Source organism: Gallinula chloropus, assembly GCF_964237585.1.
Source record: "Gallinula chloropus genome assembly, chromosome: 2".
Classification (NCBI taxonomy): domain Eukaryota; kingdom Metazoa; phylum Chordata; class Aves; order Gruiformes; family Rallidae; genus Gallinula; species Gallinula chloropus.
The window spans coordinates 116,897,572-116,919,981 of record NC_140086.1 but is presented as its reverse complement, the minus strand read 5'-3'; the positions used below and the strand labels follow the sequence as shown (position 1 = coordinate 116,919,981).

Genomic DNA, 22,410 nt, shown 5'->3' with positions numbered 1-22,410 from the left:
AGAGAAACAGTCTGGATTTCAATAGATGCACCAGAGACTGTGTGTCCATAAACTGGGGACCCTGCAAGCCGCAGGAACACCCTTAATGCTGCCACCTAATGTGAATAGGTCATGCAAGAATAAATTCTTCTGTCTGATGGACAAGAGCTCCAGTTAAATTATGAGACTGCTTCTTGTATTTTCCACACAGGCTACCAGACCTCACTTTAGACTGATGGACTCAATGGGATATCATACAGAGGAGGAGGATGTGATTTATGATTAAGAGAAAAAGTAGGAGACTTAGTGTTCCCTTCATCTATAGTGAGTAGGTGCAGCAAATCTAGTGCTTGAAGCAGCCAAGTGGCAAGCTAACCACCTAGCTGTGTGCTAGGCTGCAGCAGCAGGAATAAGGCAAATCACCTTACCTTAGAGGAGAACATGAAAAATGCTTTGGTCCTGGGATTTAATTTGTGTTTCAGGATCCCAAAATAGAGGTGAAATTACTAGATTAAATAAGGAACTCTGATGTCACTGCATATTAAATCAGGGAGTTTGACACTTCTGGGAAGCCTAGAGTTTGCTTGGTCCCTATGAATTCAAGGCTGTGAAATTAAAGCTGTGTAACTGTCACGGTGGGAAGGGAGACTTCTGTGGATCACAGCATGAAGTCTCTCACTGTTCCCACTGTGCAAACAAAATATACACGTAGGTTTACAAACTATAGTTTAGTTTTCTAGGGTGTTTTTTTTTTCAGAATCAGCTTTCTTGCCTAGCTGTATAAAGGTAGATAGCAATGAAATTATTTGTATTGCTTGCTAAGTATTTGCATAGATGTTGTATTAACCCTTGACTAACATGTACTGTCATTTCTCCATTTCAGGCAGGAGGTGCTATTTGGTTATAGCTCAGGCTTTGGCACTTAGTCACAGGTTTGAGCCTTCCCTACAGGTCACAGCTCTCTTCTTAGGGGTTTAGCAGCAGTGATACTACTCTGAAGAAGTCAACAGTTACCCAAGAGGCTACGGGAATAAGAGAACATGAATCCCACAGATAACAGTGCTTCATGAGTTCAGGAAATGTGTAGACAGTGGGTGCAGTGTAATTTGCAGTCATAACAGTGAATTCTTCCTGTTCCAAACCAACAGAATCACCCCACTAAACTCACACATGGTTGCATGTGCTGTCACATTGTGGAAATGTTTTCTCTGACTCAGCATTACTGCTTGTAGAGCAGGGTCCCTTAGGATTTAAAATAAGAGGCTAACCTGTGCATTGCTTTTGAAAACTGATCTACAGTTCTTGCTGCATGGTTACACCTGCCAGTTCAGGAGCCCATGTAAGTGATAGTACATTTTATTAAATTCCACTAGTTTTTGGAAGGAACCAACCAGTTGGTTCCCTGTGTGTAAGAATCCTTGGCATTTCTCTGGGAATAACAGCCTAATGGTCTCAGTTACCAACCTGCTGAGATGCAGAGAAACAAAGTTAGGTATCAGTTAGAGAAGCTCTAACTAACTTGCAAACTTATCAGCATTTGTTTACTGACTATCAAACTCATTCTCTTCTCTGTATCCCAGCACTGTAATTAATAGCTGGTGCCACTGCAGCACTCACTGAGAGCATGTACACTCTTTGAGGTAAGGAGTGGGTGGTGGATTCTTCCATCTACTTCCTCTGCTCTCCTGGACACATCAGTGGGGAGGAGGCAGCCTGCTTTGCCATCCTCTAACAGCTGCTTTGGTGTATTCCTGTTTGAATCATCCAGTATTTCTTGTATGAGAAGATACAAGGTAGTGATTGTACAACAATAAAATATGTTCTGTGTACCACTGTCAGAGGAAGGGACTGGATATTGTATGTTTTGTATGTTTTGTAACACATACTAAATGTCACAGATTAAATCCTGGGCAAATGTCATATCCCTGTGCAAGCTTTAAGGTACAAGTCCAGACCCTTTCACTTGCATCTGCCCTCCGTCAAGATTTTTACCTGCCAGGGAATCTTTAAAACCTGGCAGCATCTCGATAGAGAATTTATCTTAAGGCTGTTGAAGAGATGTTCTGGACATATGGATTCCTCTTAGGAGATTAAATGAGGAGAGGAACAGTTTTACATTTGTGCAGAATGGGGCTGCAGTTTTGCCCAGCAATTTTGTGACTGGAATGGCAAAAGAAAAATCCTAGAATATGGCATAGTGACTATCAAAATGTTTCTGGTTTAGGCAGGCATCGGCATGCAGATGGTATTTATCCACATAATTATCACTCAGAGAATAATGCCTCTCCTTTTTTCCTTTTCCTAGAAACAGCACATCTTCAACCTGTGATGAATCAGAGGAGTGGCAAGTCGCACAGGATGCTGAGATATGCTTGTTGAAGTCAGGAGAAATCATGTAAGCAGAACAGTTTTGTTGCTACCAGGCTGAAAGAATAGAGGCTGAGCTCAGGTATCAGCTGTGTGAGCACAAGTCTTGCAGGCTCCTGGAAATGCTGAGAGCCTGTGTCTCACAATAGAATTTGATCTGAAGAAGAGCAGAGTGTAACTCAACTACATAGAACAGCAGCAACGAGCCAGGTCCTCTCTCTTCAGTCCAGCAAAAATTTTAGTACAAGGTGGGAAATAAGAAGGAAAGATTTGGGTCCACATGACATCAGAAAACCCTCCTTCCTGTTCTTCCTGCAGGAGGAGCGGTGAACAGGCAGGGGGCTTAGAAAGCTGTGAGGTTCTGGTGTCCACTACAAGAAATGGAAAGGGAAAGGCAGGGAGTGCTGTGCTAGTCAGACCTTCGCAGGGAGGGAATTCATGGCCTCATGGAGCATCTATCTATTTATTGGTGGCTTCAGCAGAAAAATTCCACTTTACTTATTCTCCCCTTAAGCCTAGCTTTGAAATTTTGACTTAATTATGGGGAAGGTTTTAAACTTTTGATTGCAGGGAGACAAATCAGTCAATTTTTCAACCTTGCTGCTGCTGCTCAGAGAACCAGAGAAATGAAGCAGTAACTAAAATCATAGCTGGGCTTTAGGGCAAGACCAAGAGTGGTCATTAAGTTATTACAATCAAAGATCACTTGAGACACCCCAGCAGGTACTTCAGCTAAGAAGAAAAAGTAACAAGATATGCAAAATTTAACATAAAGCTTCCTCTCTGGCCAGAGTACGAGAGTTGTAATAAATCATCTGTGATCCCTAACCACCACATAGCCATGGTTGAAGAGTGAACTCCTTACTCTAAAACAGCAAATCATCATGGTGACTTGTGTGATATCTTCTGGTAAATGTGCTGATTTTTGATAGCTGATGACAAACAGATCCCAGTACCGTGATTTACTGTGAGCTCCTTGATTTGGAAACAACTTATGTGGCCCAAAGAGTGATATATTAGATTAGTTTTAGTTAGGGATATGTAGGTGAGATCCACTCTTTGAAGTTACAGGTTTGCCCTGAAGAAAGCAAGCAGCATTCCCCTGTTTAAGGGCCTCACTGTTTGTAGTCTGAAACAGATACCAGCTTGAAGCAAGCCAGTATGATGCTTTAGAACTCGGGATCATCTAGGTGCTAAGAACTTTCTTTTTAATTGGAAGTACTTTGAGCCAGCTTTTGTACAGCTTGCTTGGGTAAAACAGACCAAGCTGTAGCTGTAGCATTGGGTGCTTCAGAGAATCCAGACAGCTGCTGTTCCTATTCCATCCATCTGTCTCCTCTGTATTCCTGATCCATATTTCTTATAGAAACGATACCTAGAAAGGTGAATAAATGAGCTGACTGGGGTTTAATTTTTTTCTTTAAGAAGAACAGTAGAGGGCAGCACATTCTTTAGCATAGTGACTTTAAAACTATTCCAGCACTAAGTTTTTCCAGTTGAAATGACATGAAAAAGTAAATAATCTCTACATGTGCCAGAGCAGTGAAAGTGCTTGATATCAGCCATCTTTTTGGTGGTTCTTGCCTTCATCCAAGGTGGAATTTTCCTGTATCTTGTGGAGTCTGCCTCAAATAGAGGAATGGAAAATAAAAAGCAATGATTATTGTTTGTCAGAGTTGGGTTCTCTTCAAGTAACTCTATTGTTCTCCCTTGCAGGATCAAATTACCCCTGACAGTGGAAGAGATCTTAGATTTTGGAGAAAGCAACAGAGAGCTGTTCATTAAGTCCAGCACCTACAGCATCATTCCCATCACCGTTACAGAGATGGGGCTAACAATTAGCTGGATCTTTTCCTCAGAGCCTAAAAGCATATCCTTCAGCGTTGTCTACCAAGAATCTGAAGACACACCACTGGATCAGTGCAAAGTAAGGCCTTTGCTTCCTTACTACCTTAGAGACTGTAGTCTGCTGCAATCAGCCACCTAGTGCAATCAGCAAATGTAGCTGGAAGCTCTCCACAAGAATATTAGTTCCTGTTCCTTTAAGGACTTGTTTCTCCAGTTAAGCTGCAGTTCAGTGGAAGGCAGAGCCACTTCTTTGACTATTTAATGTTCCCTGCAAAAGTTGAGTTGAAAAGCACTGTAGTTTTTATTCATTGCATCTGAAAATCATTCACTGTTATTAAGTGAATATAAAAGTCCAAGACTGCAAAGTGCTTATATTTTTCCCCTCCTCAATATTAGTTCATTTGTAAACTGTATTGGGCTGATCTTCCCAGGCTCTTAAACAGGGAGCACCTGTACTTCTTACAGTGGAGCACATATTTCAGCGCCTTGACAGTGGGCAAAATCACATTGGAGGTGCCCAAAGTACCACATTTTCTGTGTGCTGAGGATAGAAATCCTATTTCATGAGGATTGTGGGTTAAGTGAATCCATGTTACTCACTGCAAAGTGTAAATGAAGACGAGGCAGCTGCTGGTTTAACCCAATTCACTCTGGGATAACTAACTCCCTGTAAAATCTCCTTTTTTTCTTCAACTGAAGAGTGGATGTTGCTTTTGTCTTGACATATCTATTTGATATACATTTGGAGTTTATAGGGTCATCCTTGATCTACATCAAGGATGGTCTTCTGTGCAGAGGTTTTGCAGCAAGATAGATGGTCACTCACAGTTTTGCTGTCAACTTAAATAATTAACATATGCTGAGAAAGCTTATTTTATAATACTGGGAGTATTAAAAAGCATATATTAAGAAAATACATTTAGCTAAGTCCTTCTCTTGCATATGTTGGTATAGATGTGTTATAGTGCTGCTGATGTTAGTAAACTGGCGTGGATTAACAGTAAAAAAATCAGGATTGGATTCTGTCTGTGAAGCAGAGATTTGTAGCTGTAGCTTAATGCTGTGAAGAGGCTGTCAAAGGAAAACAGATGTCTCACTGTGAGACTTTAGTTTGGGTGAGGTTTTACTGCTGATCAGTGCAAATAAATAGTTTTGCAAGCACATCTGCACATTGGGAGTTTCAAGATGGGTCTAGCCTAAATATTTTTCTGAAGGCAAATTTCGGTTTCTCAAGCAAATAGCAAGTCTTGTTTTGATTTTTACTGAATTCCAGGTCCTCATTCCTATGACTCGCTGCAACTCTCATAAGGAAACTATCAGAGGACAGGTCAAAGTCAGAAACCCTGGAATCTACACACTGATATTTGACAACACATTCTCCAGGTGAGTGTTAAAGGTGAAATAAGCTTGGTTTTACGGGTGGTGGAACTGGTTGGATGTACCATTATTCCACCATTCAGAAGCAAGCATGAGAAACTGGTCCCAGCTCGTGCAAAGATCATTTGCCTGAGTTTTGGTTCTTGTTCTTATTTGGGTTTTTTGTTCCCCCTGAAAGCAGAAATCTGCTCTTCTCTCTCAACCTCTGAGAAGTTAAACAGAAGCAAGCAAGTTATTTGTGACTATTTCCAAGGCAGTTTAGTGAGGACTGCCATCTTTTTAACAACAGACCTGACAGCCCTTGCGCAGGCATGCTTCTTTTTAACCCCAGTCTTTTTTTTTTTTTTGCTTGAGTATAAACTAAAAGATTTGAATACACTTTTAAGGCTTCCTGTCTAGCTGACTTCAGCTGACGTGATCATCTTGCTCTATTTTTTTTTTCTTGACAGGTTTATCTCAAAAAGGGTGTTTTATCACTTGACTGTTGAGCGACCTGTCATCTATGATGGAAGTGATTTTCCCTAGCCTTGAACATACCCTGTTCTTTTCATGACTTTTTTTTAAGAAATGCTATTATTTATGTACCTGTAAGCAATATGGTTACCACTGTGTTTGGAGACTTTGAAACTATGCAATAGCTATGATGCACTTAGAGAACATGTATACACTAAGAAACGGAAGCCTTTCCAGCAACACTAACGGTTCTGTACTGTGTACAGATTGCTCCAAAGCCATGTTCTTTGATTTAACAGGTCAAACAATGTTCCAACCAAATCTTATTTTTCTTTTCAGTGGGGAGAAAAATAAGCCTGGGGGTATCTAAGTGCAAACTGAAATTCTCTACTGAAAATTTAATTACTTTTCTTCCAAAAAATATCCTTCAAAAGGAAGTTTGAAGAAAAATGTGGATCTTTCTTGACCACTAAGGAATAAACACAGCCATTTCTGTTCTGCACTAACACATTTGCAGTCAGAACAGCAACTATGCAATACTTCGGTCTTCACATCCATGTAGGGTTTTTAATCTTTTCCAACTTTTATAAACAGAAAACAGGGTTTTTTTACATTTGGGGGTAAGATTTGGTAAGTCTTACCCAGCTTTTACAAATGCCTTGGTATTGAATACCAGTTACAAAACAATACAAGACGAAGCAGCAACCCCTTTCACCTCTGCTCACCGTGCTCTGTCAGTTGGTCGGCTGAAACCAGCTCTTGCGGTGAGTTCCAGTGGCAGAACCCGGAGTATCATTTGTAGAGTAAAGCACTGCTCACTGTGTGACATTAGGAAGAGGAGCATCCCTTTTTCCTGCTTTAGCACCTTAGTCATCAGCACTCACAGTAAAGCACAGTTTCCAAGGTCAGCAGTCTCCCTCTCGACTCTGGGGAAGGTGGCAATAGTGCTTCAATCAGTCTCCAAACGTCCATCCAAAACCGAACCCGTGCACACCCTGATGAGGTCTACACCCAGTGTTAGTGGATTCTGCCCCTAGCCCTTCTGGTTCCTTAGCCAACTGCTAACTTTCCATCTCAGATCTGGGGACAGAGCTGGCTGTAAACACTGCCTGTCAAGGAAGACTCTGCTCTTGTTTATAGAAAATTTCCATGCAAACCCTCTGCTTTCCATACAGAATTTCAACTTTTTGTCAAAATATCCAAACTCACATTTTCCTCTTTAAAAAATCCAGTCTTCTGATGGACAAGCAAAACATTTTGGCAAGAGGAAGGAGTAAAGTTCTTTCTCCCATCCAGTCCTCATCATCATTTTAGGTGTGTCTGATTTCTAATACCACTGTTCTCTCAAGGAATGCTCGGACTTGGAAGGCTTTAGCCCTGCACTTGGTAGCAGACCAGCTCAGCCGGCCAGCAGCCCTGTAGACTCTTGGTGACAGCTGGAGCTGGTGGGCAGGGGTCATGGTGGGAGACAGAAAATAAAACGTGAGGAGGAGGAAGAAAAAAGGGCAAGCACAAGCCGAAGCAGATGATTTTCAGGAGGGGAAAGAAAGCTCAGGGGGAAACTTGTAAAAACAAGGGCAGGGATTTGGAAGGGTCGGCTCACTAGCGCCGGGAGTTGGGAGAGTCCAGCTGGTGTTTCTCTGTTGCTGTTCCAGCCCGTTACCCGTAGGGGATCTCCTTCTTCAGCAAAAGGCTGGTTGTTTAAAAGACGGAGCTCACGAGTGTGGGACATTTGGGTGGTAGCAGCTAGGGCAGAGAGAAATTTCCGATTACCGGAAAGAAAAGACTACTGCAGATAAAGCTAAAGGTTGCTCATCATTCATACTGTTGTTAACACTATATAAACACAGTGGTCTTGAAAAAGACTCTGACTGCCTTTCATGGAGCACCTGGATTTCAGGTGTCTGGCTCACCTGGCTCACAGGTAGCTTTCCCTTCTCCTCAGACAGCTCTCTCCAGTATTGGCAGTGTGCTCCCCAGGCCCTGCCAGGCAGAGGGGCCACTGCAAGCTGGTTTACCCCCTTGGAGGTAAACAAGGGAAAGGAGGGAGGGAATGCAGACAGACCCTTACCTGGCTGTGCACATGAAAATGAGACGGGTGTGAGACTGACGTTGGCAATAAATGGCGCACAGATGAGTTCATGAATTCTGGCATATTTCAGTGTTGAAGCTATGTTCTATATTTAATTAGGCAAGGAGAGATTATTTATTGCTTAAGAAATGGAGTACTGTGTACCATATGCTATGCAATTTCACTGAGATGTTACTGAAGGCTGCTGCAGTTTTCCTTTAAGCTTTTAGGTGTGGTTTTTTAAAAGCATTTTGCTGTTGTTTTAGTTAGGATACTAATCTTACTACGATATCCTTCTTAAAATGCCAAATGTAAGGTAAAGGGACACTGTCAAGTATCTTAGGCCAAAATAGCACAACTCTGCTCAGAAGCATTTAAAGTATCTCCATTCAAAATGATCTGACAGACCTGGCTCTGAATTTCCTCGCAGCATCCCAGCACTTTGCATTTTTCATCCTGTGGCAAATATTTTGAAGCCACTCTTTATGTAATTCTTAAAAGAATTGGCTCCATCCAGCAAGCCAGATGTTTCCCTACACGTTTTTTTGTGTCCTGAGACTGGCTGAAGCATATGTTTGGGAGGAGGGGAATAAAACCACTGGATTGTTTTTATTTAGTATTTGAGTCTTTACGGTACCTTTTCTTCAGGTTTTCCTGCCCCGTGAGAGTAGTTTTATGGCTTTTTTGCTCCCTGAAAGAGGACTAAGAGTGGGAGCCAGAACCTGTAGTTTAAAAATGAAAAGCTTTGCTTCTCACCAAGGAGAGTATTTAAGACAGAGAAAATGTTACGAAGGAGGAAACACTCAAGCCTGTTAATGCCCCACAAGTGGACAGGAGTGCGGCTGTTCAAAGGAGCTGTTCAAGAACAGGAATCCCATCGCATCACCTAGAAGAGGGAGTCTTTCCCACCTCTGAGGCTGTGCAGAGAAGACAGTAAAGAACCTGACATTTGTACCAACCTCTTGTTCGAATGTCCCAGGAGGTTTATTTCGGGAGCCGTGGCAACCCAGTGACGGACGTAGCACACGCGCAGGTTTGTACAAGAGGTTATTTCATTCAGGCACCTTATGCCTCCATTCAGAAAGCCCTTGTTGACGTGAGCTGTGCCAGAGACACTGGTAAATCTGTTTGCTTACACGTGCTCAGGTGATTTGTCGTCCTGAGCCTTTTATTATCTGCAGGAACGCAATTAAAGGAAAAGAATTTCTTTAATTGATCGTGAAGGAAATGGAAGGGGATGTCACGCTTGTGGGACAAAGAGAGCACACAGTCAGCATAAGCCACTGGATGTTTTTCCTGCATTCTGGACAACGGAGGGTAATATTTTTTGTTATGCAGAGGTTTCTGGGAAGGAAAGAGCAGAGTTGCTTTAATAAAATGACAGTGTTCCTTTACTCAGCGTTACTCAGTGTTGCTTTATGAGAAATCACAGAGATATATTGCACGAGAGTGTACCACATCACAGAATAGCAGAGCTACAGAAGCCTGACTTTGCTCCTTTTTTTTTTTTAATTGAATTGCACTATAGTTTTAATTATGCTCAATCACCAAGATTGCAACTTGTTCAGAAGCATCTTTTGGTCTTAACTGCCAAAGAATCACAAAACCCCCTTGACATCAAGCTTCATGCTCCGAATGGGGGAAAAAGAGATTTATGTATACCAGCATCTGTACAGCTACAGAAGTGTAGACGGTTGTGTACTGGAATGTTTCTTGATGCTTTTGTTTTCTTTCCTTTTTTAACCTCAGGAATTAAAAAAAATTCTATCTCATTAAGAATGCGTGTCGTTTTTCTGCCTCATAGAGACAGCTTGGTCTGGGCGATAAATCAGCTGTTTGTATGATTTACTTCTAAGCAGGGAAAAAAAATTACAAAATAAGGAGAGCAGAAAATAGTCTGTTGTGCAGGTGGACAAAGAGTGCGTCTGTACAATGAAACAGCAACAGCAGAGATCCTCAAGTAAGTATTAAGTGAGCCATCCCCAAGCTAGAGGAGATTTCACCAAGTCGTGGTGGCTCAAAGCAGCTGGGCCTCCCCCAGCGAGGGCACAGTCCAAGGAACACCCTCATCCACCTCCGCTTCCCCTCGGAGGCAGAAACAAACCTGCGCCGAGGATGGCAGTTGCACCCACTGGCATCCATGGCACCGAACGGTGCTGTCCTTCTGGTGTTCCCCAGGCCCTGGCCGGGTCTGTACACCTGTTGCATGGCTGTGGGAGGGAAAGAGTGACACACAGGCAATCTTCACCCGTCCCCTCTGTGCTTTTCATCCATACTCCCAGGCTCAGGGCATGTGGTAAACGTGCAGGCCCATCTGAGCTGCTGGGGCCATTGGAATGGCATTGGGAGGACAACAGGCCCCATCACTTCTTTTATCCATTATTTCTGTTTCCTAGCGGGTTCTTCCTGCTGGGATGGAGGTCTAATACTTCCCATCCCCGCCCCTCAGCAGCAGCACCAGCCCTCGCTCCACACTCAGTGGTTTTATGCTAGGACAGAGTCTCCAGCAAAGCCCAGTCTCCAGTGAAGCCCAGCCCACAGGATAAGGGACCTGCAATACACCTGTCAGCGACTGTACCTCACTCCTGAAAACAAGGTGTGGGCAGCCAGAAGCCACTTGCACTAGCATGGGTCTGACTCCTTCCTCCTGTCACACAAGGTCACCTACGCAGACACAAGGGTAGATGCCCCTGCAGGGAGCTGGGCTGGTCACAAAGCTCCATCTCACTCTCTGTGTATGTTGAGAAAGGTGCATTTGACTTTTTTAATGATGCTGAAAGTTGTTCCAGGCTTGCATTCACTCAACAGAATGTGTTTAGGCTTCACTATTTTAAACAGCTCCAGTGTCCTGGTTTCAGCAGGACTAGAGCTGATTTTCTTCCTAGAGCTGCCACAGCGCTGTGGTGTGGTTGTAGGGAGAGAGTACTGTTGGTAGCACACTGATGGTTTAGTTGTTGCCAAGGAATCAAGGACTTTTCAGTTCCTCATGCTGCCCAGCTAACGAGAAAGTTGGGGCATCCAAGAAGCTGGGAGGTGACACAGCCTGGACACGTGACCCAGGCTGACCATATTCCATACCACATGTCATGCTCTGTATATAACTGAGTCTGAGCCAGGAGGTGGCACAGCTCAGGAGCTACCTGAGCATCAGCTTGGGATGCTCAGGAATTGTGCAGTGCATCACTTGTTTTTGCACTAGGCTTTAGGTTTCAGCAGGATAACCACAGCGATAGGAACCAGAACAGCTCAGGTTTGCAGCACGCGGGGCAGTAACACTGAATGCAAAAATCTGAGTGCAGAACAGGGCTCCTGAACACAGGTAGGGGTTACAGAGCTCGCATATAGGTGCACGCTTAGCCTTTCGTTACTCTTTTAAGAGGCTCCCACGTGTTTTGCTCTCCTCCATCCGACCGCCAGCACTCCCGTTCCCCGGGGACTCGCCCAGATTCAAACAGAGCGAACCACCCCAACAGCGGGTCGGCTCTTTTATTTCTGATAGGCTCAAGAAAAGCCAACAACCCCCCAAAAAAACCTCAGATGCTGCCAAACCCCCTCTGCGCCCCCCGCCCTCAGCCAGCTTCCAACACCGGCTGGCTCCCGCCTCCGCCCATCGCCCGGCCGCGGCGCCCAGCAGCGGGCCTCGGGGCTGCAGGCCGCGTAGGGGAAGGGGCGGAGAGGGTGGGAAGGACGGCACTCCACACCCGCCTGGCCCCGCTCCGCACCGTCAGGGCGCCGGGGCGCGTAGGGTGTGTCAGTGGGGGGGCGCCGGCGGTGGAACCGCGGGGGGAAGGAGGGAGGGAGGGACGGCGGCGGCGACGAGCGCGGCGCGCAGCCCCAGCTCCAGGGCGGCAATGGCGGTTGCCCCGGGCAACGGCCGCCGCGAGGGAGGGGCGGCTGGGCCGCAGCCGCGCAATGCCGGGGGGGGCGGGCGGTGAGAGTCACGTGAGAGGCACGCCGCCAATAGGAGGGCAGCGTGGCGCTCGCGAGGCTTCGTTCTCTATGGCAACCGCCAGCCCGTAGTCAGGCGCTGAGCTCGGCTGCTGTCCGAGCGCCGGCGGAGGGGCCGCCATGGTGAGTACCGGTGCCGCCTCCGGCCGTCGGCTTCTCGGGTGGTGCGGCTGTCTGGCCTGTCTTGCTCCCCAGCGGGGGGCGAAGCCCTGCCGAGCAGCGCCGTTAGCCCTGAGGAAGTTCTCCTCGGCCGGGGGGCTGGTCAGGGAGGCGGCCCGGTGAAGTCCCGCGGGGCAGAGGCGGCCCCCGGCGTGCGGGGCCGCTCGGGGCGGGGGGGGGCTGCTGCCGCCTCTCGCCGTCTTGGGCATCCGTGCCGTCCCGGTTGGGCCCTGCTGGGACTCGTGGGGCTTGGGGCCATCGCGGGAGGTGATGCCCCGGTGGCTTCAGTGCGCTTGGAGAGCCCGCGCGGCTCTGGCCTGAGCTGCGTTAGTAGCTAGTAGTGCTAGCTCGCTGTCCCTCTGTAGCTCCCGTCCGCTGGTTTGTGAGATCCCAGCCCTGGCGCCGGCATGTGCCGCCCTTCCTTTCTGTCCGTGGTGCACAGAGTCTTTTCACCCGAAGAAAACCCAGCCCCAGCAGGGAGAACGTTGACGAGCTTTTCCTGCGCTCGCTCCTTTGCCAGCTGTGGGAGACCGTGTTGTTATTTTATTCGCTGCTGCTGCTGTTTCCTGTGCAGCCGTTAATTTCCAGGCAGCCCGTGCTCCTGTTTTCAGCACTGTGCATCCAGGTATTCAGCACTGCATTTTCGCTGGAGCTGCCCAGCGCAGTGGGATTAATAAGGACGAGGGGATCATAATAACTGTTTTGCTTGAGTTGCTACATTGCTGTCTCTGACAGCAATGGGCCAAAAGAAATGGTCTTCACCTTTCATTGCATCACCTCTCCAGGGACTGCAGTTATCAGCTCCCATTCATGCCCTGCTGTGCCTCCTTGTGACTTCTGCTACCTGCAGGAGCAAGATTTATTTTCATGTGGTTGGACGTGTCAGTAGTCCTTTTGAAACAGAGAGATACGTAAAAGGGCTAGTTAGCCAGATCTAAATTTTTTTCCTTCTTAATTTGCCCTGGGAATATTTGGGTTTGGGCAATGTGCTGATGAGAAACAAGATTGTCACTTAAGATTGTATGGAAGTCTCAAGATACTACATCTAAAGTAATGAAGAAGTGTAACATACTCTCCTGTGTATTTTTGTCAGTACATCTGTAAAAAGTACATCATTCAGCTGCATTATACATGTGTGCATGTAATACAAAGATTTATCCAAGAGCATCCTTTCCCCTACAGTCCTTCTGGCTCTGGCAGGGAGGTTGGGCTAGATGATCTTTCAAGGTCCCTTCCAACCTGTAACATTCTGTGATTGTGATCTTCTGACTGCCTCTGACTTTGTATGCCTTTTCCAAGGGTACTGGTCACTTGAGGACTTATTCCAAGTACTGGTGCTTTTCGAGGGGGAGCGCCTAGGTGAGGTATGTAGGGATTGCACAGGAAGATAGGGCAGCTTTTAACATGCTAGGTAACACACTAACCATGTGAAAGGAAGCAGTCAGAAGGCAAGTGGTAGCTCCTTTATAGCTGTTTCAGTGTGTGTTTATGTTTGTGCTTACATCCCTATCCGCAGGCAGAGCTGGGCCTTAATGAGCACCACCAACATGAAGCGATCAACTACATGCGCTTCGCTCGTTTCAAGCGTGGCCTGTGCCTCAAGACGGTGGATTCTTGCTTTCAGGACCTTAAGGACAGCAGGTACAGGGAGCAGGAGCTGTGAGGGTGGGGTTCTGAGCAAGAACAAAGCTAGCAACAAGTGCAAGCTTAAATTTTTTTATGGGGTGACTTGTCCCTGTTTACATTTATATGTTCTCAGTGAGGAAGAAAGATACAATAATTTTCCAAGTGTTGCAAGTCAAGTCCTTTTAAAACTAAGTTGTTCCAATTCTTAGGAATTAGCATAGGTATTGACAGCATGGCATTACTCTATAACTTGATCCTGCTGGCTAAATTTGATGTAAGGCTGTAACAGAAGTAATATTAGTGATTTTAATGTTTCCAAGAGAAAATTTAAATACAGTAACAAATATAAATACAATTCGTAGTCCCATGGTCATCTAGTGCCTACTGGCAGTGGATATTTTCATTAAAACATTCCTTTATGTAAGAGTAATACCTGTGTAGTGAGGCCTGGTGACCATGCAGAATTGTTACTCTTACCATACCCGCCACATCTCAGTGGAGAAGGACCTGGGAGTCCTGGTTGATGACAGGTTGGCCATGAGCCAGCAGTGTGCACTGGTGGCTAAGAGAACCAATGGGATCCTGGGGTGCATCAGAAGGAGTGTGACCAGCAGGTCAAAGGAGGTGATCCTCCCCCTCTACTCTGCCCTGGTCAGGCCCCACCTGGAGTATTGTGTCCAGTTCTGGGCTCCCTGGTATAAAAAGGACAGGGATCTCCTGGAGAGAGTCCAGAGAAGGGCTACGAAGATGATTAGGGGCCTGGAGCATCTCCCCTATGAGGAAAGGCTGAGTAAGTTGGGACTGTTCAGCCTTGAGAAGAGAAGACTAAGGGGGGACCTAATTAAAGTTTATAATTATCTGAAGCAGGAGATGCAGGGGGAATCAGCCAGCCCCTTTTCAGTGGTCTGTGGGGACAGGACAAGGGGCAATGGCTGCAAGTTGGAGCACAGGAAGTTCCGCACCAACATGCGGAAGAACTTTTTCCCAGTGAGGGTGACAGAGCCCTGGGACAGGCTGCCCAGGGGGGTTGTGGAGTCTCCTTCTCTGGAGATATTCAAGACCCGTCTGGACGCCTATCTGAGTGATATGTCCTAGGGAGCTGCTTTGGCAGGGGGGTTGGACCCGATGATCTCTTGAGGTCCCTTCCAACCCCTACAATTCTGTGATTCTGTGATTCTGTGATCTTGGCTGCTCCATTTAGACTCGTGGAGGAGACCTTCACGGTTGATGAGGTGATAGACATGCTGGACGGGCTGCGGACTGTTGTGCACAGTGAAGTGGAGTCGGAGCTGATAAATACAACCTACACCAATGTTTTACTTCTGCGGCAGCTCTTTGCACAGGCTGAGAAGTGGTACCTCAAGTTACAGACCGACGTCTCTGAATTGGAGAACCGGTAACGTATATTTGACTACACAGAATGCTTTCCAATAATAAGAAACCTTCAAAGTGTTGACTGTTTGCATTGTTTTCCTAACCATAGAAAGCTCTTTGCTTACCAGCAGATTGGTGATAGGTTAGTTTCAAGTCTTCCCTCTGTGAATGAACAAGACACACAATAATTTCAAATTTCTCAGGAAGATGTTTTTATTGGTAGTATTCGTGCTTAATTAATAGCTTAGGAGCAGCTGATAGGATTTGATTGAAAAGCCTTTGCTGTCTGGGCAAATTATATTTTGATCAAGGATGCTAAATCTTACAGTTCTGATGCATGTACCGTATCACTGCATGACATGATCTGTGGTGTTTATTGCATTTGCATAGGACTTCATTCTGTACTTCTAATGAGAATCTTACGTGCCATAATGAGCACAGCATCAGCCTTGTAAAATGTGTTTTGTAGCATAGCTGTTTTGGTAAATAAATGCCTCCCTTTATTTTTTCCTTTCAAGGGAATTGTTGGAACAGGTTGCTGAGTTTGAAAAGTCAGAATTCACATCTTCGAATAAGAAGGTAGAGCTTTATTTTAATCAAATCTTAACCAAATGTCATACGGAGTCACAGCAGAGGTTTAAAATACTTAATACTGACTCTTTGTGCTTCAGAGAGAAAAACAAACCCAAATCCCCTCCCTTTTTCAAGGCAATCTTTTAAAGCCTCCAAGCAGTAGCATTTTGCAGTGCAGCACCAAGGCTCACACTGAATTGCCTTGGCTGTTTCCACATTGTGGATTCTGCACACCTAGGGCATTCCTCACAATCCTCATCCCAAATTCAGCTGGGCCAGGGATGTGAAGAATGAGTTGGAGCACCTGCCCCCTGATTCCCTTCTCCCCTGGAAACTGGGGTAAGGCTGGGACATTTGCTTGTGCCAAGACTTTATCCCAACAGAGAGTCGGGAGATAAGAAAACTCGTTGATATAGCTAGGACTCCAGCTTATCTTGTATAACTGTGGTTGCACCTTATTTGGCTTGTAGTGTAAATATATCTTTAGTTTATATATGTTGTATTTTAATACTTAGAATAAGAAAATTATTTTGAGCTGTGTACATATTTTTACTCTGATATCTATGCAAATATTTTTTTCTGTTTCCCTTACTCATTTTTGTCTTTGGATTGTTGCAGCCTCAGTAGTCTTTGGTAAATTCAAGTTTGTGACTTTTTAAGTCTCTGTGCAGTATTTCTGTTTAACTTTAGCTGAAAGCAAAGTGTGTAACAAGGTACCAGGAAAAATTAACTTTAAATAAATGGGCATTCATTTACTGTACAAAAGAAAGCTGACTTGCCTGTCAATTGTTATTTCACAGCCTGAAGGAATGCTTCTTCCTAGAAACCCGTTTAATTTAACTTTTTAACCGTTATTATTTTCATAGCCCAGTGCAGATCTCATTAAACCAAAGCTGGCTCCATTAAATGAAGGTGGGTCCGAGCTGCTAAACAAGGTAAGAGCTTCTCTCTTTGTGCAGTTGTGGTTAATAATGATTCTGCTTATTCAGATGAACTGGCTAGATGTACAATAATGCTTCTATAATGTGCCTGTTGCTATATAGACATCAAGGTAGCATCACCCAGAATGTAAATTGAAATGCTAATGAGTTAATAACCATTATAAAACATCTTAAGTTTATTGCACAGTTACGATCTCAAATGTGTATTGTGATGCCTACCTTCCGTTTGCAAAGACATTTTGGGCCTTGTAATTTGTTTTGAGGTAATTTGAGGTAAAATGAGGTAACTTAGTAGCAACCAGTATTCAGTTTGTGCTGTGTGGCTGCTTTCCAACAAGGAAGGAAATTAATATATTTAAGTTCTTTTGTTAGTTGGTTAAATTCCTCCTAAAAAAAACACACTTAAAGGATTTGGAATTCACTTGTTTTGAAAACATCTCATTTCCCACTTGCTAGAGATTTTCTGGATTACCATACACTTTCTAGTATTTAATGCTAGCATTAGTTCTCCCTACGTATTGAAATCATTTAGCTTAGATTAACTTTTCTTAAAATGCCACACTTCTTAAAAGGCACCTGAAAGTTACAGGCAGTCAAGATATTTAACAAGGAGTTTAATTTTCTGTCTTCTAGCCTGCATTACCAAAAATGATGTCAGTATCTGAATCAAATTGTTACTCCTTAAAACAACTAAAGCATTCAAGAATTCAGACTTGCATTTTCCTTACAGAGCAGTGTAGCTCTCTCAAAAATAATTTCAAAATCTATTCCAGTTTTTGTTGAGTATGTGCATCCAATGTCTCTTTTTTCTGAAAAGTAATTCAAAGTGTATATGGTGGACTTAACCATGCTTTTATCAGACAAGAGTATTTCCTGTGACACAAACAGGACATGCAGTAACCTGTATCTGTCTCTCTTAAACAGGAACTATGAATAAATTCTTGCTTGCCTGTTGTTATTGAAACTACAAAAGATGAGCAGCACTGAGATTTGCATCTCTGAACATGCGATTTTCTTTGTTGTGGATCTTGTTAGTATCAAGATGATGAGCTCACTCATTTCAATTCAGTAAAGCATGTCCCAATTTTAAGTGAACAGTCCTAGATATTACAGCAGAAGCAGAGACTTGAATTTCTCACTGATTGAGGCAGAAAACACAATACATAAATACATTGTTGATTTCTTAAGAAGGGCATTTTTAAAAGCGTTTAGAATCTTGTTTGCTTTCCTAAGCTATGAGGTGCATTTTCTTACCTGAAATAATTTGGAAAATTTAAAATAGCCATGAGTGTTCACAAGCTTTTTCATGTTTGTTAATCCAAAGACAGTTGCTTGTCTCCAAGAAGAAAATGAAAAATTGAAGATGAGACTCAGGACCATAGAAACACAGGTAAATTCCCTGTAAACTTGAATACTTAGTGTTCTTTACATACTAAAAATTATCTACATACGAATCCCATTATTATTATTCTCATGTTTTGAATTAAAATGTTTCTGAGGTTTTATGGGTTTGATGTATCACAGGCTACAGCTGCACTAGATGAAAAGTCCAAACTAGAGAAGTCACTGAAGGATTTACAGATGATCCAAGGAGATCAGAAGGTAAATACAATTTATATTTTCCCCATCACCACCCCCATATAACACAACTGTTGCTTGTACATCTAAAAAGTTGGTCTGTATGGTGTGTCTCTCTTCTGGCAAATACAAATCTTTGAGTTCATAATGGTGTGTTCCTGTTGGTCTGTCAGTCAGCAGGTAATTCAGAACATTAGTTGATTATATGACACTTATTTTGTGTCACATACAATCCTGGAATAATACTTTCTGATAATAATTTATCATGGTCTATTATGAGGTAGTATCCCAGAGTTTGTGTTCTCTGGGATGAGATATTAACAGATACAAAATTACTTTGGTTTGTTTCTTCCTGTTCACTAAAATAGCAAATTATATCTAACCTGGTTTTTATAGCAGCAATAAACCACTGGTTCTTTCAAACTCTTGTCATGCTTGATGCTGACATGGACAGGCCAGACATGCTGCTTCTCACGTCAGGCTTTAAAATCCTAAATGCTTATATGTAAGTGCTGGGTGTTCTGTAGTCTTAAACAGCAGTTGAAGTTTTGCAACCCATGTCACTGATCAAGGGTCTGATGACATAAAAAAGGTGTTTGATTTTATGTCATTCTACCCATATTAGTATACTCCCAAAAAATGTTCCAGGTTTATTTTTATTTCTTAAGGTAGTTAATCTTTTTTTACGTGGTGAGTTGCTGCTGCCTTAAAAAAAATAAAAACAACCATAAGAAGCTAGAAGTCCTGCAGGTTGACACAGATAAATCTGTTCAGGTCAGCTTAGTGTTTTTAGAAAATTCTAATTATTGACAAAATAAAGTTGGTTCAGGTGTGATTGTTTCTTCACTTTAAAACTTCCCAGATCAAACTTTTAGCAGAACTAGAGCACTCTAATCCTGTTATTTTGAGAAACTGACTTCTTAGATTCCTGCAGTACTTACAGACTCAGAAGAGAAGTCCAATATCATAAAACATTTCTATTTTCATTTCCATATTTTAATCTTGATTTCTTTTTATTTTGCTTTCTGTCTGGTTTATGGTATGTACTTGGCTTTTTTAATATAATTTTATCTGGTATCTTTCAAAATCTTTATTTAATAATATAGTTCAGTAGAGAACTTGATTTATCAGTCATGGCAAATATTTTATCTGCTTTCTTAAGTCTTACATGATTAAGTCCTGAATGACAGTGTTTGTAATTTTAAAAGACTGGAACCGAGTCTTGTCTTCTCTGGTTAGATGTGAATTTGCTTCACTATCAGGTCTGGTGAGGATCTTCACCTTCATGACTTAATTTGCTCTCTATAATTTGCCGCTTTCTTCTCCAGCTTTTACATTTTCTATTTGCAGGCATATATGTGTGGTTGGACTTACCTAGTAGATATAGTGCTGAAAGGTATTAGTTGTTTGGAGAAAATGCTAACTTGTAGCTGGTGTCATTCCATATTTTTATAGGATGCAGTCCATAAAATCCCATGAACCCAGTTGCTCATTCAAGCAGTAGTTTTCCAATTCTTCAGACAAACAAATGACTGCCAGATCACAGTGGTTCTTAGGGACCAACTGTTAGCTCAGAAGATTTCTAACTTTTTATTTTTCCTGGATTTTGTTGTTGGTTTTAATAATTAATATGGTTCCACACACCGAGTGTGACCACAGATTGTGAGTAACTGCTGTTTTGGATGACTTTAACTTAACAATTTATAATTTTCCATAATTAACTTATGTCACAGTTTAGAAACATGATTGTTGTCTGTTCTGGTCTGAAGCATGATACAATACAGTGCTTTTCAGCACTTCAGCCTTGGGCTCCCTCTCAGAATTCAAAATCAGCTTTTCTTCTGTATGGGTACTATTTTCAAGTGGTTTCCTATGCTCAAATGTCACCTTCCACATAGAAAAAGCAGCAGAGCTTCCTTAGTTTTAGATTTTTGTTCTTTTTAAGGTGCTGCTGGTTCAGCCTCTTCCTGAGTCATTATAGTTTTGAGTTTGACCTCGAGCTTTTAAACCCGACTGTGTTTTTGTAAATGGAAATCTGTAGAACATTTCCATGAATTTAATGTTTTGTGACCCAGAAGTGATGTCCAGAAGAGTTTGGGTTGTTTCTTCTTGTGAGGAAACAGGAAAATTGCTTCACAAGCAACTGTGGAGGCTCTTTTTGTTATGCATCTGGGAACAGTGTGATATTAGTACCAAATAGGAGCCTTAATAGTTTCATCCTTTCCTACCTGTATTACACTAATAGCTTTTGAGATGCCTGTGATGTTTTACCTGCCTTAAAATCACATTCTTGCATAGACATTTAGATCTTAAACTGTATTTCACTACTTCTGTATGGTAAATAACTTGTTGTGGTATGCTTCATCCTGTGGCTTCACCTAATTACTAAAGAAATAAAGTAACAACAATGTGAAATCTCAACTTGGCAGGGAAGACTCTGCATCTTTAAAATGCATTTGTTTTACAGCAATAGTGTGAACATAATTATTAAAAATTAAGGATCAGGTTTTAAATATTTCTTTTCTTGAATTTGATATATTTTAAATATTCTTCTTTTGAAGACTAATGGAAACCAGGATATCACTGAACTGGAGAATAAAGTGGCAGCTTTGAAAAGCCAGTTTGAGAAGACTTTGAATGACTCTACTGCAAACCAGAAATTCTTGGAAGAGAACTTGGTGACAACAAAACATGACTTGCTTAAAGTTCAGGATCAGCTATCCATGGCTGAAAAGGTTAGCATTTTATTTTAGTGTGAAGATGAGATCCACACTCACATTTCAACTGATCGGTAATTGAACAGGCATATGCTACAGGACGCAGAGCTTACTGGGTCACACTTGTGCCCTTTTGTTATTTCAGTGGAAAACCATGTTATATGTAAAATAGCAAATCCTCAATTAACTAAATGAATGCTTAAAAATTGCCCATTTGTCTGCATAGACATTTTTCAATGAAAAGTATATTCCCAGTCTTTGGAAAACTTTTAGATTTCATCAGAAAATGAAGCCTGTGTTTCTCTGTCTCTCCCAGTAATATAATTTGAAGCTACTAGCTGACTTCATCTACATTTGAATAAATTAGAGAAACTGCTAGTCTGTAAGTTGAGGAGGAAAAGCAAGTCATCTTTTTTTAGAAAGTATATTAGCCTGGTTTTCATGATGCTGACGGTGTTGTCATGTAGGAATTGGAGAAGAAATTCCAGCAAACAGCTGCCTATCGCAACATGAGAGAGATTCTCACGAAGAAGAACGAGCAGATAAAGGATCTACGTAAAAAGCTTTCCAAGTAAGTGCTGCTGTGCTGCCATTCCAAACAGGGTCCTCCTTCTGGAGCCATGTTCTGCTCACAGTTGCTTGTTACACATGTGAAATCTCTATGTCTCTATGTCAGACTATAAATTCTGCCTTAAGAAGAATTTCTAGCAGGCAAGTCCCTGATTTTTGACAAGCCAGTCCTTTCCATGGGTGCTGGGAGGTGAAGAGGACTGATGTCTGCAACAGCAGCTACTCTGTGACAAGTAATGAAGGAATTTAGTATGGAGGGGGTACAAAATATTCATGGGAGTGGGAGATAAACCCTCAGGTGCTACACACAGGGATACAGGTGGGAGATGTACCAGGTGTGTTGGCATTGTCTTATTTCTTCCACACTTGTGTAGGGAATGAGAAGTGCACAGCGAGTAAAGAGGGGTAGACCTCTATTGAGTAGAGGAGGATGCACCTGGGCCATTATATTGCCTAGAAGACTGTCATTCTGTGAATGTCAAGTAAGCTTTGGCAACATGGATGCCTTAGACCTCTGCTCTGGGAGGGTAGAGGTGGGACTTAGCTTCTCTTTAAACTTCTGTCTGGATTTTTGGGTAGGTTCCTGGTCATTCCCTCATTCTAGATTTTGGCAGTCTAAAAAGTGTGTGCATTTGTCTGTGCCCTCAGTCATACAGTGAGCCTTGACAGGAACACATCACTAGTGGGAGGAATTTATTACTTGGTTTCATATTTTCTTTACAGACAGAAAGTCTCTTGGGTATCTTCTACTGTGTTTTAATTATTTTTAATTTTTTTTTTTAATCATCAGGTATGAGCCAGAGGACTAAAACACAAGGAACATCTGATC

General features: G+C 42.9%; 2 protein-coding genes across 2 annotated transcripts in view; both read left to right on the top strand.

Annotated features, from left to right (window-relative positions):
* FYCO1 (FYVE and coiled-coil domain autophagy adaptor 1) overlaps nucleotides 1-6,120 on the top strand; it is a 39,200-nt gene extending 33,080 nt beyond the window's left edge. The window contains 5 exon segments of the mRNA XM_084279908.1: nucleotides 2,252-2,260; nucleotides 2,262-2,374; nucleotides 4,063-4,273; nucleotides 5,468-5,577; nucleotides 6,021-6,120. Coding sequence (XP_084136034.1) covers nucleotides 2,252-2,260; nucleotides 2,262-2,374; nucleotides 4,063-4,273; nucleotides 5,468-5,577; nucleotides 6,021-6,096 — 519 coding nt within the window. The 3' untranslated portion in view covers nucleotides 6,097-6,120.
* Nucleotides 6,121-12,077: 5,957 nt separating this feature from the next.
* LZTFL1 (leucine zipper transcription factor like 1) lies at nucleotides 12,078-21,586 on the top strand (the record flags this gene model as incomplete). The annotated part of the gene is made up of 9 exons (XM_084280306.1): nucleotides 12,078-12,166; nucleotides 13,719-13,843; nucleotides 15,030-15,224; nucleotides 15,721-15,781; nucleotides 16,642-16,710; nucleotides 18,041-18,106; nucleotides 18,241-18,318; nucleotides 20,856-21,029; nucleotides 21,479-21,586. The coding sequence occupies exons 1-9, from the start codon at nucleotides 12,164-12,166 to the stop codon at nucleotides 21,584-21,586; spliced, it is 879 nt and encodes a 292-aa protein (XP_084136432.1). The 5' UTR covers nucleotides 12,078-12,163.
* Between the last annotated feature and the right edge of the window lie 824 nt (nucleotides 21,587-22,410).